Genomic DNA, 15,575 nt, shown 5'->3' with positions numbered 1-15,575 from the left:
CTGGGATATAGAGCAGCAGTCCCCCCTCCAGCCTGGGATATAGAGCAGCAGTCCCCCCTCCAGCCTGGGATATAGAGCAGCAGTCCCCCCTCCAGCCTGGGATATAGAGCAGCAGTCCCCCCTCCAGCCTGGGATATAGAGCAGCAGTCCCCCCTCCAGCCTGGGATATAGAGCAGCAGTCCCCCCTCCAGCCTGGGATATAGAGCAGCAGTCCCCCCTCCAGCCTGGGATATAGAGCAGCAGTCCCCCCTCCAGCCTGGGATATAGAGCAGCAGTCCCCCCTCCAGCCTGGGATATAGAGCAGCAGTCCCCCCTCCAGCCTGGGATATAGAGCAGCAGTCCCCCCTCCAGCCTGGGATATAGAGCAGCAGTCCCCCCTCCAGCCTGGGATATAGAGCAGCAGTCCCCCCTCCAGCCTGGGATATAGAGCAGCAGTCCCCCCTCCAGCCTGGGATATAGAGCAGCAGTCCCCCCTCCAGCCTGGGATATAGAGCAGCAGTCCCCCCTCCAGCCTGGGATATAGAGCAGCAGTCCCCCCTGCAGCCTGGGATATATATAGCAGCAGTCCCCCCTGCAGCCTGGGATATAGAGCAGCAGTCCCCCCTCCAGCCTGGGATATAGAGCAGCAGTCCCCCCTGCAGCCTGGGATATAGAGCAGCAGTCCCCCCTGCAGCCTGGGATATAGAGCAGCAGTCCCCCCTGCAGCCTGGGATATAGAGCAGCAGTCCCCCCTCCAGCCTGGGATATAGAGCAGCAGTCCCCCCTCCAGCCTGGGATATAGAGCAGCAGTCCCCCCTCCAGCCTGGGATATAGAGCAGCAGTCCCCCCTCCAGCCTGGGATATAGAGCAGCAGTCCCCCCTCCAGCCTGGGATATAGAGCAGCAGTCCCCCCTCCAGCCTGGGATATAGAGCAGCAGTCCCCCCTCCAGCCTGGGATATAGAGCAGCAGTCCCCCCTCCAGCCTGGGATATAGAGCAGCAGTCCCCCCTCCAGCCTGGGATATAGAGCAGCAGTCCCCCCTCCAGCCTGGGATATAGAGCAGCAGTCCCCCCTCCAGCCTGGGATATAGAGCAGCAGTCCCCCCTCCAGCCTGGGATATAGAGCAGCAGTCCCCCCTCCAGCCTGGGATATAGAGCAGCAGTCCCCCCTCCAGCCTGGGATATAGAGCAGCAGTCCCCCCTCCAGCCTGGGATATAGAGCAGCAGTCCCCCCTCCAGCCTGGGATATAGAGCAGCAGTCCCCCCTCCAGCCTGGGATATAGAGCAGCAGTCCCCCCTCCAGCCTGGGATATAGAGCAGCAGTCCCCCCTCCAGCCTGGGATATAGAGCAGCAGTCCCCCCTCCAGCCTGGGATATAGAGCAGCAGTCCCCCCTCCAGCCTGGGATATAGAGCAGCAGTCCCCCCTCCAGCCTGGGATATAGAGCAGCAGTCCCCCCTCCAGCCTGGGATATAGAGCAGCAGTCCCCCCTCCAGCCTGGGATATAGAGCAGCAGTCCCCCCTCCAGCCTGGGATATAGAGCAGCAGTCCCCCCTGCAGCCTGGGATATAGAGCAGCAGTCCCCCCTCCAGCCTGGGATATAGAGCAGCAGTCCCCCCTCCAGCCTGGGATATAGAGCAGCAGTCCCCCCTCCAGCCTGGGATATAGAGCAGCAGTCCCCCCTGCAGCCTGGGATATAGAGCAGCAGTCCCCCCTGCAGCCTGGGATATAGAGCAGCAGTCCCCCCTGCAGCCTGGGATATAGAGCAGCAGTCCCCCCTGCAGCCTGGGATATAGAGCAGCAGTCCCCCCTGCAGCCTGGGATATAGAGCAGCAGTCCCCCCTGCAGCCTGGGATATAGAGCAGCAGTCCCCCCTCCAGCCTGGGATATAGAGCAGCAGTCCCCCCTCCAGCCTGGGATATAGAGCAGCAGTCCCCCCTCCAGCCTGGGATATAGAGCAGCAGTCCCCCCTCCAGCCTGGGATATAGAGCAGCAGTCCCCCCTCCAGCCTGGGATATAGAGCAGCAGTCCCCCCTCCAGCCTGGGATATAGAGCAGCAGTCCCCCCTGCAGCCTGGGATATAGAGCAGCAGTCCCCCCTGCAGCCTGGGATATAGAGCAGCAGTCCCCCCTCCAGCCTGGGATATAGAGCAGCAGTCCCCCCTCCAGCCTGGGATATAGAGCAGCAGTCCCCCCTCCAGCCTGGGATATAGAGCAGCAGTCCCCCCTCCAGCCTGGGATATAGAGCAGCAGTCCCCCCTCCAGCCTGGGATATAGAGCAGCAGTCCCCCCTCCAGCCTGGGATATAGAGCAGCAGTCCCCCCTGCAGCCTGGGATATAGAGCAGCAGTCCCCCCTGCAGCCTGGGATATAACGCAGCAGTCCCCCCCTCCAGCCTGGGATATAAGGCAGCAGTCCCCCCCTCCCCTGCAGCCTGGGATATAACGCAGCAGTCCCCCCCTCCAGCCTGGGATATAACGCAGCAGTCCCCCACTCCCCTGCAGCCTGGGATATAAGGCAGCAGTCCCCCCTCCCCTGCAGCCTGGGATATAACGCAGCAGTCCCCCCCTCCAGCCTGGGATATAACGCAGCAGTCCCCCCCTCCCCTGCAGCCTGGGATATAACGCACCAGTCCCCCCTCCCCTCCAGCCTGGGATATAACGCAGCAGTCCCCCCTCCCCTGCAACCTGGGATATAGTGCAGCGCTCGCTGGATTGTCTATTTTTACGTCAAAGGAAATCTCTGCTTTCATGTGGAAACCTTCTCCGTGGCTCATGACCATGTATGGTGCCTCCCGAGAGGACAGACGCTCCGTCACGGTGAGAAGGGTCTCTCTACGGACCCCAGATAGTTGTGGTTGCGTCCTAAAGCCAGGTCCCTCCTGATCACAGCCTATTAAAGGGATATCCTGAGCCACAGACAAGGGAAGGTGAGGCACCCTGGTTAGGGGTGGGGGATGTCCCCGCTATATACATAAAGAGACATTGATCAGCTGTTCTGTGATCATCACATCGGTGAAGGTTGAACACAACATCCACATTAGAGACACTGCGGACTACAAGTATTTGGCAAGACCGGCGCCATACATTTGACAGTGGTCATACTTGGTGCTGCCACCTCGACCCATACACCTAAATGTGATGTCACAGGCCCGGGAGGCGGAAACAGACCCTAAAGCCAGGACAACATTGATCCCCTCTACCCTTCATTAACCGTATGTGCCATAACATCCCATTACAAGGGGCTGGACGGTGGGGTCAGCTTTGGTTCAAGGGTCAAATAAGCATCCGATTACTGGGTCACACACTGCAGGTTCCCCACCTCTTCCATCACGCCCCCCTCCGATATCCCCGGTCCTGACAGTAGCTTTCCCACGCTCATCACACTGACGGTTCCTGCACGGCGGAGTGTTTCCTATAAGTGGAATCATTCTTAGTAGAATCGATGTCTCTCTGCGCTGGAGTCTCCGGCTCATTCCCTTAGATGGAGAGATAAGCCGTGTGTGTGGCAGGACTCCGCCGGCACAATGAGCTATTCATAAAAGCAGATCCATAGCAACACCTCGCGTGCCCAGCACCAGGGAGCCACGCAACACAGCGCAGGACACCCTACACCCGCTCCACCAGCACAGACAGGCGGGTGCTCATCCAAATGCCACATGTACACAGAGCGCAATCACATTGCAAATCACACCCCCATCCTGCAGAAAACTTGACAATTTTAAGGTTCACACACAGAATGTGGGGTCCCGGGCGCCCCTATGAATGGAGCAGCAGGACCTTGCACATGTCCTGCTGCACAATATAGACAGAGATGACAGACCATGTGTAAGTGTGATCAGGACCCCCAGTCATGAGCTGTCCCTGCTCTATAACAAGGTCCCTGGAGGCTCGAGCTGCTGCCTCTGTGATCCAAACACCACAAACTTTCACCTATTTCCATGAGAGAGTCCCCTCCACCCATCCAAATAAAATCCCATCCATTAACCCCGTGTGAGCTAATCTAAACAAACACAGCCTCCGCAGCGGATGAGCCAATCAATTGTTCTCTCCGGCCGTCGCTTTAAGGGAAGCGACGCGTCACTGGAAAATCACTGGCTCACACAGCGGAACATTACCGGGCCGGCACCATCTGGAGCCGACATAATACAGCAGCGAAGACCCTCCACACACCTCCCAGGATTTATTACACAGAGACAACCACGGAGATACGCGACACCGCGCCCGTACACAGCGCAACAAGAGGCAGCAGCAGGCGTGACGGGAAAATAAAAGTTTAATAAGGAATTACCTGGTCAGGGACACGGAGCCAACGACACAACTAGCCCCCAAATACCAAACATGATGTCTTCCTGCAACCCCCACAGATTACATGGCACCAATATATGTACACAGTGACTGCACCAGCAGCAGAATAGTGAGTGCAGCTCTGGGGTATAATACAGGATGTAACTCAGGATCAGTACAGGATAAGTAATGTCATGTATGTACACAGTGACTGCACCAGCAGCAGAATAGTGAGTGCAGCTCTGGGGTATAATACAGGATGTAACTCAGGATCAGTACAGGATAAGTAATGTCATGTATGTACACAGTGACTGCACCAGCAGCAGAATAGTGAGTGCAGCTCTGGAGTATAATACAGGATGTAACTCAGGATCAGTACAGGATAAGTAATGTCATGTATGTACACAGTGACTGCACCGGCAGCAGAATAGTGAGTGCAGCTCTGGGGTATAATACAGGATGTAACTCAGGATCAGTACAGGATAAGTAATGTCATGTATGTACACAGTGACTGCACCAGCAGCAGAATAGTGAGTGCAGCTCTGGGGTATAATACAGGATGTAACTCAGGATCAGTACAGGATAAGTAATGTCATGTATGTACACAGTGACTGCACCAGCAGCAGAATAGTGAGTGCAGCTCTGGAGTATAATACAGGATGTAACTCAGGATCAGTACAGGATAAGTAATGTCATGTATGTACACAGTGACTGCACCGGCAGCAGAATAGTGAGTGCAGCTCTGGGGTATAATACAGGATGTAACTCAGGATCAGTACAGGATAAGTAATGTCATGTATGTACACAGTGACTGCACCAGCAGCAGAATAGTGAGTGCAGCTCTGGGGTATAATACAGGATGTAACTCAGGATCAGTACAGGATAAGTAATGTCATGTATGTACACAGTGACTGCACCAGCAGCAGAATAGTGAGTGTAGCTCTGGGGTATAATACAGGATGTAACTCAGGATCAGTACAGGATAAGTAATGTCATGTATGTACACAGTGACTGCACCGGCAGCAGAATAGTGAGTGCAGCTCTGGGGTATAATACAGGATGTAACTCAGGATCAGTACAGGATAAGTAATGTCATGTATGTACACAGTGACTGCACCGGCAGCAGAATAGTGAGTGCAGCTCTGGGGTATAATACAGGATGTAACTCAGGATCAGTACAGGATAAGTAATGTCATGTATGTACACAGTGACTGCACCAGCAGCAGAATAGTGAGTGCAGCTCTGGGGTATAATACAGGATGTAACTCAGGATCAGTACAGGATAAGTAATGTCATGTATGTACACAGTGACTGCACCGGCAGCAGAATAGTGAGTGCAGCTCTGGAGTATAATACAGGATGTAACTCAGGATCAGTACAGGATAAGTAATGTCATGTATGTACACAGTGACTGCACCAGCAGCAGAATAGTGAGTGCAGCTCTGGGGTATAATACAGGATGTAACTCAGGATCAGTACAGGATAAGTAATGTCATGTATGTACACAGTGACTGCACCAGCAGCAGCAGAATAGTGAGTGCAGCTCTGGGGTATAATACAGGATGTAACTCAGGATCAGTACAGGATAAGTAATGTCATGTATGTACACAGTGACTGCACCGGCAGCAGAATAGTGAGTGCAGCTCTGGGGTATAATAGAGGATGTAACTCAGGATCAGTACAGGATAAGTAATGTCATGTATGTACACAGTGACTGCACCAGCAGCAGAATAGTGAGTGCAGCTCTGGAGTATAATAGAGGATGTAACTCAGGATCAGTACAGGATAAGTAATGTCATGTATGTACACAGTGACTGCACCGGCAGCAGAATAGTGAGTGCAGCTCTGGGGTATAATAGAGGATGTAACTCAGGATCAGTACAGGATAAGTAATGTCATGTATGTACACAGTGACTGCACCAGCAGCAGAATAGTGAGTGTAGCTCTGGGGTATAATACAGGATGTAACTCAGGATCAGTACAGGATAAGTAATGTCATGTATGTACACAGTGACTGCACCGGCAGCAGAATAGTGAGTGCAGCTCTGGGGTATAATACAGGATGTAACTCAGGATCAGTACAGGATAAGTAATGTCATGTATGTACACAGTGACTGCACCGGCAGCAGAATAGTGAGTGCAGCTCTGGGGTATAATACAGGATGTAACTCAGGATCAGTACAGGATAAGTAATGTCATGTATGTACACAGTGACTGCACCGGCAGCAGAATAGTGAGTGCAGCTCTGGGGTATAATACAGGATGTAACTCAGGATCAGTACAGGATAAGTAATGTCATGTATGTACACAGTGACTGCACCGGCAGCAGAATAGTGAGTGCAGCTCTGGGGTATAATACAGGATGTAACTCAGGATCAGTACAGGATAAGTAATGTCATGTATGTACACATTGACTGCACCAGCAGCAGAATAGTGAGTGCAGCTCTGGAGTATAATAGAGGATGTAACTCAGGATCAGTACAGCCACCACTGTGTCCCCTATTAATGAGATACATGATGTTATTAGAGCTGATAAGCCAATTACCCCAGGTACTTAGTCTCCATTGTGTAGCAGTAATCCTACAGTCAGTATACACACAGGAGCCGCACACCCGGTGCCACGTGAACCCGGTTACAGATTAGGAAGCTGCCACTGATCTTGTCGCTGCTGAGTAAGACCCTTGTCCATGCGTCCCTTTTGCCATTGCTCAAAGCAAACAGATTTGTATTTGAGGTTGTGAAACCCAATAACTAATATCCTTCTCGTGACGGGAGAGTGAAACGCTCCATTCACAGCAGGATTAGGAGGCGCAGAGGTGGCGTTCCCAGCAGAAGCCCCGGCCGGCTACATGTTCATGCACTTACAGCGTGACCGCGCATGACGGAGGGGGGTGTACTGCCCACGTGTCAGATAGCTGGACGCTATAATCACTCAGCTTTCCTAAAACCAGAAACCCATATCTGTGCCACAGGCTCCACATAAGTAAAAAGGGAGGACAGGAGGCCCTAGAGCAGTGGTGGCACTCGGAGCCCTCTCTATGGGCACCCGCGCCATCACATCAGGGCAGGGTTCGCCAGACAGAACTCAAGGCCTCTTGGAGCCCAGGACCCCAGAAGGAAGCTACAATAATGATCCAAAATTCTTCTCCTTCTTTCTACTGTATTGGTCTCCTCAGGTGCCTATATAATAAGTAATAAGTTACTGCTTAAATTGTCCTATTGGCACTTTGCATATAATATGTGGGTGTTGGTTGTAGTTTGGGCACTCGGTGTCTATAAAGTTTGCCATCACTGCCCTAGAGTCATCACACTGCTGTGCCCCGAGTTTTCTGCTCTGCTGTGTGAATGCTGCAGTATTCAACCTGCCGGGGAGTGGAATAGTTTAGCTAAGAGCACAGAAGTGTGAGGATAGGCACTCGCTACGCTTCGAGAAGCTGCAATCCAGTAATATAAAACCGTATTTCACAGTCCTGCTGCTACAAATATACTCCATGCCAGATTACACATCTCTCCATAGACAATACCCAACACGGTTACAGTGAGCACAGCAGTGTGAGGACACACCACTTGGAAAAGCTACAATTTTGGAATATGCATATTTCACAGTTGGCTTCATAGACAAAGGCATGATTACACATCTCTCCAGGGACAATACATAACACTGGCTGCAGAGAGCACAGAGCACAGCAGTGTGAGGTCTGATTACACATCTCTCCAGGGACAATACATAACACTGGCTGCAGAGAGCACAGAGCACAGCAGTGTGAGGTCTGATTACACATCTCTCCAGGGACAATACATAACACTGACTGCAGAGAGCACAGAGCACAGCAGTGTGAGGTCTGATTACACATCTCTCCAGGGACAATACATAACACTGGCTGCAGAGAGCACAGAGCACAGCAGTGTGAGGTCTGATTACACATCTCTCCAGGGACAATACATAACACTGGCTGCAGAGAGCACAGAGCACAGCAGTGTGAGGTCTGATTACACATCTCCCCAGGGACAATACATAACACTGGCTGCAGAGAGCACAGAGCACAGCAGTGTGAGGTCTGATTACACATCTCCCCAGGGACAATACATAACACTGGCTGCACAGAGCACAGCAGTGTGAGGTCTGATTACACATCTCTCCAGGGACAATACATAACACTGGCTGCAGAGAGCACAGAGCACAGCAGTGTGAGGTCTGATTACACATCTCTCCAGGGACAATACATAACACTGACTGCAGAGAGCACAGAGCACAGCAGTGTGAGGTCTGATTACACATCTCTCCAGGGACAATACATAACACTGGCTGCAGAGAGCACAGAGCACAGCAGTGTGAGGTCTGATTACACATCTCTCCAGGGACAATACATAACACTGGCTGCAGAGAGCACAGAGCACAGCAGTGTGAGGTCTGATTACACATCTCTCCAGGGACAATACATAACACTGGCTGCAGAGAGCACAGAGCACAGCAGTGTGAGGACCAGAGGTAGAACTATTTTTGTAGAAGGGTAATAATACTCCTCTTTTTGAGGAGTGTTTTTGCTGTCCAGTAACATCACACGTGTGCAGGTGGATTGTCAGCTCTGCGGGTCACAGTGTCCTGACCCTGTATCTATGGAGGGACCTGCAGGTCCCCAGATAAGTAATGCAGGAGTCACACCCCATGTCAGGCGCCCAGCGCTATATACAATGGGTGTATATGTTGTCACTGTCTCTATGACAACCAATTGTCCGCCGGATATCAGGTACCGACACCTGCCTCACCACAAGTGTATAGAATCCAAAGCGCCCCCTGTGTGCCACTGCAGGAGCTGCACACTGACCCGGGGAACATAATGGCCAAACACACCAGGAGGATCTCCCTACAGTGACATCACCACCCGCCTAAAAACAGCACAGCAACCCCCAGCGCCCATCTACTGAGCACACCCAGGAGCGGAGGATACACTGCAAGACTAGGGGGAAACCATCAGCAGACAGCCAGTGTTATGTACTGTCCCTGGAGAGATGTGTAATCAGACCTCACACTGCTGTGCTCTGTGCTCTCTGCAGCCAGTGTTATGTATTGTCCCTGGAGAGATGTGTAATCAGACCTCACACTGCTGTGCTCTGTGCTCTCTGCAGCCAGTGTTATGTACTTTCCCTGGAGAGACGTGTAATCAGACCTCGCACTGCTGTGCTCTGTGCTCTCTGCAGCCAGTGTTATGTACTGTCCCTGGAGAGATGTGTAATCAGACCTCACACTGCTGTGCTCTGTGCTCTCTGCAGCCAGTGTTATGTACTGTCCCTGGAGAGATGTGTAATCAGACCTCACACTGCTGTGCTCTGTGCTCTCTGCAGCCAGTGTTATGTATTGTCCCTGGAGAGATGTGTAATCAGACCTCACACTGCTGTGCTCTGTGCTCTCTGCAGCCAGTGTTATGTATTGTCCCTGGAGAGATGTGTAATCAGACCTCACACTGCTGTGCTCTGTGCAGCCAGTGTTATGTATTGTCCCTGGGGAGATGTGTAATCAGACCTCACACTGCTGTGCTCTGTGCTCTCTGCAGCCAGTGTTATGTATTGTCCCTGGAGAGATGTGTAATCAGACCTCACACTGCTGCGCTCTGTGCTCTCTGCAGCCAGTGTTATGTACTGTCCCTGGAGAGATGTGTAATCAGACCTCACACTGCTGTGCTCTGTGCTCTCTGCAGCCAGTGTTATGTATTGTCCCTGGAGAGATGTGTAATCAGACCTCACACTGCTGTGCTCTGTGTTCTCTGCAGCCAGTGTTATGTAGTGTCCCTGGAGTATAAATCCATGTATCACAGTCCTGCTGCTACTAACTACATACATGAAGGTCTGATGACACCTCTCTCCATGGACAATACATAGCACTGGCTGCAGGTTGTATGGTCACACCTCCGGACAGGTCGGGGAATTGCTATACAAGTGATCAGTTATGGTGGAGGATACATTATGATCAGATACCTGATCGACTCCTTGATCAATGCGTTCGGTACAGAGAGCGGCCACTACAGGAGAGGTCTGGTACTACATGACACCTGTGGTCAGGCTGCAGGGGAGGGGATGGGTTATAGGGACAGGGTTCTGCCATAACATCCCAATCCTTGTCACTGCCTTCCTATAGGTTCTGTTATCCGTCTGTATGATGGGAAACCAATGACCAACACCTGGATACAGTGTCCTGTACATAATGCTACATATTACACCCGCTCTGGAGAGTCCCCCGGACACGGCAGGGCCCAATCACCCTGCATGACGCCAGCACCTACACCGCAGGTCCCCGCCGCCTCCTCACTATAAGCCTCTGCTCTCTCTATAAACAATGGCCAAATATAGTAGCAGCTTCTTCTCCAGAGACGTCACTTCACCTGCAGTCAGTGCAGAGCACCAATCCCTGCATGTAGATCAATAGGGAGCGCGGCCATAGGGACCAGGATTGTACCGGCTGGGGTGTACTGTGTCATAGTTAGGGTAGTACAGACCAATGCAGAGAGCACAGCAGTGTAAGGACAAGGAATCCTCAAATATAAATCCATATATCACAGTCCTGCTGCTACTAACAGCACACACATATTATTTCACATCTTTCCAGGGACAATACCCAAAACCAGCTGCACAGAGCACAGCAGTGTGAGGACAGACCCCAATACACTTGGAGAAGCTATAATCCTGGAATGTAAATCCATGAATCACAGTCCTGCTGCTACTAACACAATATTCATGTCTCCTTGTATGCTGTCTTGTTGACATGTATATGCATCCTTTCACAATGTAGCAGGTCCTCACTAGGGGGTCCCGGGTATATGTACAGGGGTCTCCCCGATATCGCAGCATCTCCATGGTGACCCCAGATAAGAGCCTGTACATTACTCATGCACCAGTCACTGAGCAAAGAATCACACCCGCAGCACTGCACGCCCTGCGCACACCAGCCCGCCCCAATACAGGAACTGAGGCTGTACATGCATGATGGGAGTTGTAATCTGCCGAGGCCAAGACCCCCCCCAGAATCCTCCGCACACTCCAGGGTGCACTGGACACTGCCGAGGCCAAGACCCCCCCCCAGAATCCTCCGCACACTCCAGGGTGCACTGGACACTGCCGAGGCCAAGACCCCCCAGAATCCTCCGCACCCTCCAGGGGGCACTGGATACTGCCGAGGCCAGGACCCCCCAGAATCCTCCGCACCCTCCAGGGGGCACTGGACACTGCCGAGGCCAAGTCCCCCCCCCAGAATCCTCCACACACTCCAGGGGGCACTGGACACTGCCGAGGCCAAGACCCCCCCCAGAATCCTCCGCACCCTCCAGGGGGCACTGGATACTGCCGAGGCCAAGACCCCCCAGAACCCTCCACACCCTCCAGGGGGCACTGGACACTGCCGAGGCCAAGACCCCCAAGAATCCTCCGCAGACCAGGAACAACTGCTGACAAGTGTCCCTCCTGTTACTGTACCCAGCCCCCGCTGCACTATGTGCTGACCCTCAGCTAGATGGCAAGCTCTGCAGACGAGGGGTCACATGATATTGTGAACAGATACCTCCAGAGCGTCAGCTCTAAGGCCAAAGACATCCAATCATCTCTATCCTGCTATGTATTCACACTCCCATCATCTCGGGAGCTCTATCCTGCTATGTATTCACACTCCCATCATCTCGGGAGCTCTATCCTGCTATGTATTCACACTCCCATCATCTCGGGAGCTCTATCCTGCTATGTATTCACACTCCCATCATCTCGGGAGCTCTATCCTGCTATGTATTCACACTCCCATCATCTCGGGAGCTCTATCCTGCTATGTATTCACACTCCCATCATCTCGGGAGCTCTATCCTGCTATGTATTCACACTCCCATCATCTCGGGAGCTCTATCCTGCTATGTATTCACACTCCCATCATCTCGGGAGCTCTATCCTGCTATGTATTCACACTCCCATCATCTCGGGAGCTCTATCCTGCTATGTATTCACACTCCCATCATCTCGGGAGCTCTATCCTGCTATGTATTCACACTCCCATCATCTCGGGAGCTCTATCCTGCTATGTATTCACACTCCCATCATCTCGGGAGCTCTATCCTGCTATGTATTCACACTCCCATCATCTCGGGAGCTCTATCCTGCTATGTATTCACACTCCCATCATCTCGGGAGCTCTATCCTGCTATGTATTCACACTCCCATCATCTCGGGAGCTCTATCCTGCTATGTATTCACACTCCCATCATCTCGGGAGCTCTATCCTGCTATGTATTCACACTCCCATCATCTCGGGAGCTCTATCCTGCTATGTATTCACACTCCCATCATCTCGGGAGCTCTATCCTGCTATGTATTCACACTCCCATCATCTCGGGAGCTCTATCCTGCTATGTATTCACACTCCCATCATCTCGGGAGCTCTATCCTGCTATGTATTCACACTCCCATCATCTCGGGAGCTCTATCCTGCTATGTATTCACACTCCCATCATCTCGGGAGCTCTATCCTGCTATGTATTCACACTCCCATCATCTCGGGAGCTCTATCCTGCTATGTATTCACACTCCCATCATCTCGGGAGCTCTATCCTGCTATGTATTCACACTCCCATCATCTCGGGAGCTCTATCCTGCTATGTATTCACACTCCCATCATCTCGGGAGCTCTATCCTGCTATGTATTCACACTCCCATCATCTCGGGAGCTCTATCCTGCTATGTATTCACACTCCCATCATCTCGGGAGCTCTATCCTGCTATGTATTCACACTCCCATCATCTCGGGAGCTCTATCCTGCTATGTATTCACACTCCCATCATCTCGGGAGCTCTATCCTGCTATGTATTCACACTCCCATCATCTCGGGAGCTCTATCCTGCTATGTATTCACACTCCCATCATCTCGGGAGCTCTATCCTGCTATGTATTCACACTCCCATCATCTCGGGAGCTCTATCCTGCTATGTATTCACACTCCCATCATCTCGGGAGCTCTATCCTGCTATGTATTCACACTCCCATCATCTCGGGAGCTCTATCCTGCTATGTATTCACACTCCCATCATCTCGGGAGCTCTATCCTGCTATGTATTCACACTCCCATCATCTCGGGAGCTCTATCCTGCTATGTATTCACACTCCCATCATCTCGGGAGCTCTATCCTGCTATGTATTCACACTCCCATCATCTCGGGAGCTCTATCCTGCTATGTATTCACACTCCCATCATCTCGGGAGCTCTGTCCTGCTATGTATTCACACTCCCATCATCTCGGGAGCTCTGTCCTGCTATGTATTCACACTCCCATCATCTCGGGAGCTCTATCCTTATATATATTCACACTCCCATCATCTCGGGAGCTCTATCCTGCTATGTATTCACACTCCCATCATCTCGGGAGCTCTATCCTGCTATGTATTCACACTCCCATCATCTCGGGAGCTCTATCCTGCTATGTATTCACACTCCCATCATCTCGGGAGCTCTATCCTGCTATGTATTCACACTCCCATCATCTCGGGAGCTCTATCCTGCTATGTATTCACACTCCCATCATCTCGGGAGCTCTATCCTGCTATGTATTCACACCCCCATCATCTCGGGAGCTCTATCCAGATATGCATTCACACCCCCATCATCTCGGGAGCTCTATCCTGCTATGTATTCACACTCCCATCATCTCGGGAGCTCTATCCTGCTATGTATTCACACCCCCATCATCTCGGGAGCTCTATCCAGATATGTATTCACACCCCCATCATCTCGGGAGCTCTATCCTGCTATGTATTCACACCCCCATCATCTCGGGAGCTCTATCCTGCTATGTATTCACACTCCCATCATCTCGGGAGCTCTATCCTGCTATGTATTCACACCCCCATCATCTCGGGAGCTCTATCCAGATATGTATTCACACCCCCATCATCTCGGGAGCTCTATCCTGCTATGTATTCACACCCCCATCATCTCGGGAGCTCTATCCTGCTATGTATTCACACTCCCATCATCTCGGGAGCTCTATCCTGCTATGTATTCACACTCCCATCATCTCGGGAGCTCTATCCTGCTATGTATTCACACTCCCATCATCTCGGGAGCTCTATTCTGCTATGTATTCACACCCCCATCATCTCGGGAGCTCTATCCTGCTATGTATTCACACTCCCATCATCTCGGGAGCTCTATTCTGCTATGTATTCACACCCCCATCATCTCGGGAGCTCTATCCTGCTATGTATTCACACCCCCATCATCTCGGGAGCTCTATCCTGCTATGTATTCACACTCCCATCATCTCGGGATGCAACCGCCATACACTGCGGGACCCCTCTGTATCACCCCCTGTACTGCTGCTGGGGTGACCCTGGTGGGCTGTCATGCGACCCCCATACACTGTGTGACCCCTATCACATGACCCTGAGGGGGGGGTCATACCCCGCTCCAGTGTGCATACCCCTCTGTACTGCTGATGGGGTGACCCGGGGGGGGGGTCATGCGCCCCCCATACACTGTGTGACCCCCTGTACTGCTGCTGGGGAGACCTGAGGGGGGGGTGATACACCGCTTCAGTATGCGGACCCCCCTGTACTGCTGCTGGGGTGACCCTGGTGGGCTGTCATGCGCCCCCCCATACACTGTGTGACCCCCTGTACTGCTGCTGGGGAGACCTGAGGGGGGTGTGATACACCGCTTCAGTATGCGGACCCCCCTGTACTGCTGCTGGGGTGACCCTGGTGGGCTGTCATGCGCCCCCCCATACACTGTGTGACCCCCTGTACTGCTGCTGGGGAGACCTGAGGGGGGTGTGATACACCGCTTCAGTATGCGGACCCCCCTGTACTGCTGCTGGGGTGACCCTGGTGGGCTGTCATGCGCCCCCCATACACTGTGTGCCCCTCATCACATGACCCTGAGGGGGTGTGATACCCCGCTCCAGTGTGCATACCCCTCTGTACTGCTGGGGTGACCCTGAGGGGGTGTCATGCGCCCCCCATACACTGCGGGGCCCCTCTGTGTGACTCCCCCTGTAGTATGTGCCCCGCCCCTCCCCGCGCGCCTCTGGGTGGCGGTGATGAGGGCCCCCGGGCCGGGCCTGTCATGCAGCGCGGGAGCTTGGGCTCCTCCTTAGCCTCCTCTCCCCCGGGCAGGCGGGCGCACTCACCCTCCAGCAGGCGGCTGATCAGACTGTCCACGTTCAGCTCTCCGTCCGCCATTTTGCGCTTCCCTCACCAGAGCCGAGCAGTACAAGGCGGAGCTGCGTCACAACACGACAGAGACACGCCCAGGAGGCGGTGCCGCATTCACACCTCTAACCAATCGCC

At 52.9% G+C, this 15,575-nt stretch overlaps 1 protein-coding gene across 1 annotated transcript in view; it reads right to left on the bottom strand.

Moving 5' to 3' along the window:
- The window catches only part of PPP1CB (protein phosphatase 1 catalytic subunit beta), a 27,390-nt gene extending 11,815 nt beyond the window's left edge, over positions 1 to 15,575 (bottom strand). Inside the window, exon 1 of the mRNA XM_072139956.1 lies at positions 15,416 to 15,575. Within this exon, the coding sequence (XP_071996057.1) occupies positions 15,416 to 15,467 (52 nt within the window). The 5' untranslated portion in view covers positions 15,468 to 15,575. The remainder of the gene's footprint in view (positions 1 to 15,415) is intronic.

Source organism: Engystomops pustulosus, chromosome 3 (assembly GCF_040894005.1).
Source record: "Engystomops pustulosus chromosome 3, aEngPut4.maternal, whole genome shotgun sequence".
Taxonomy (NCBI): Eukaryota; Metazoa; Chordata; class Amphibia; order Anura; family Leptodactylidae; genus Engystomops; species Engystomops pustulosus.
This window is presented reverse-complemented; position numbering and strand designations above follow the sequence as displayed.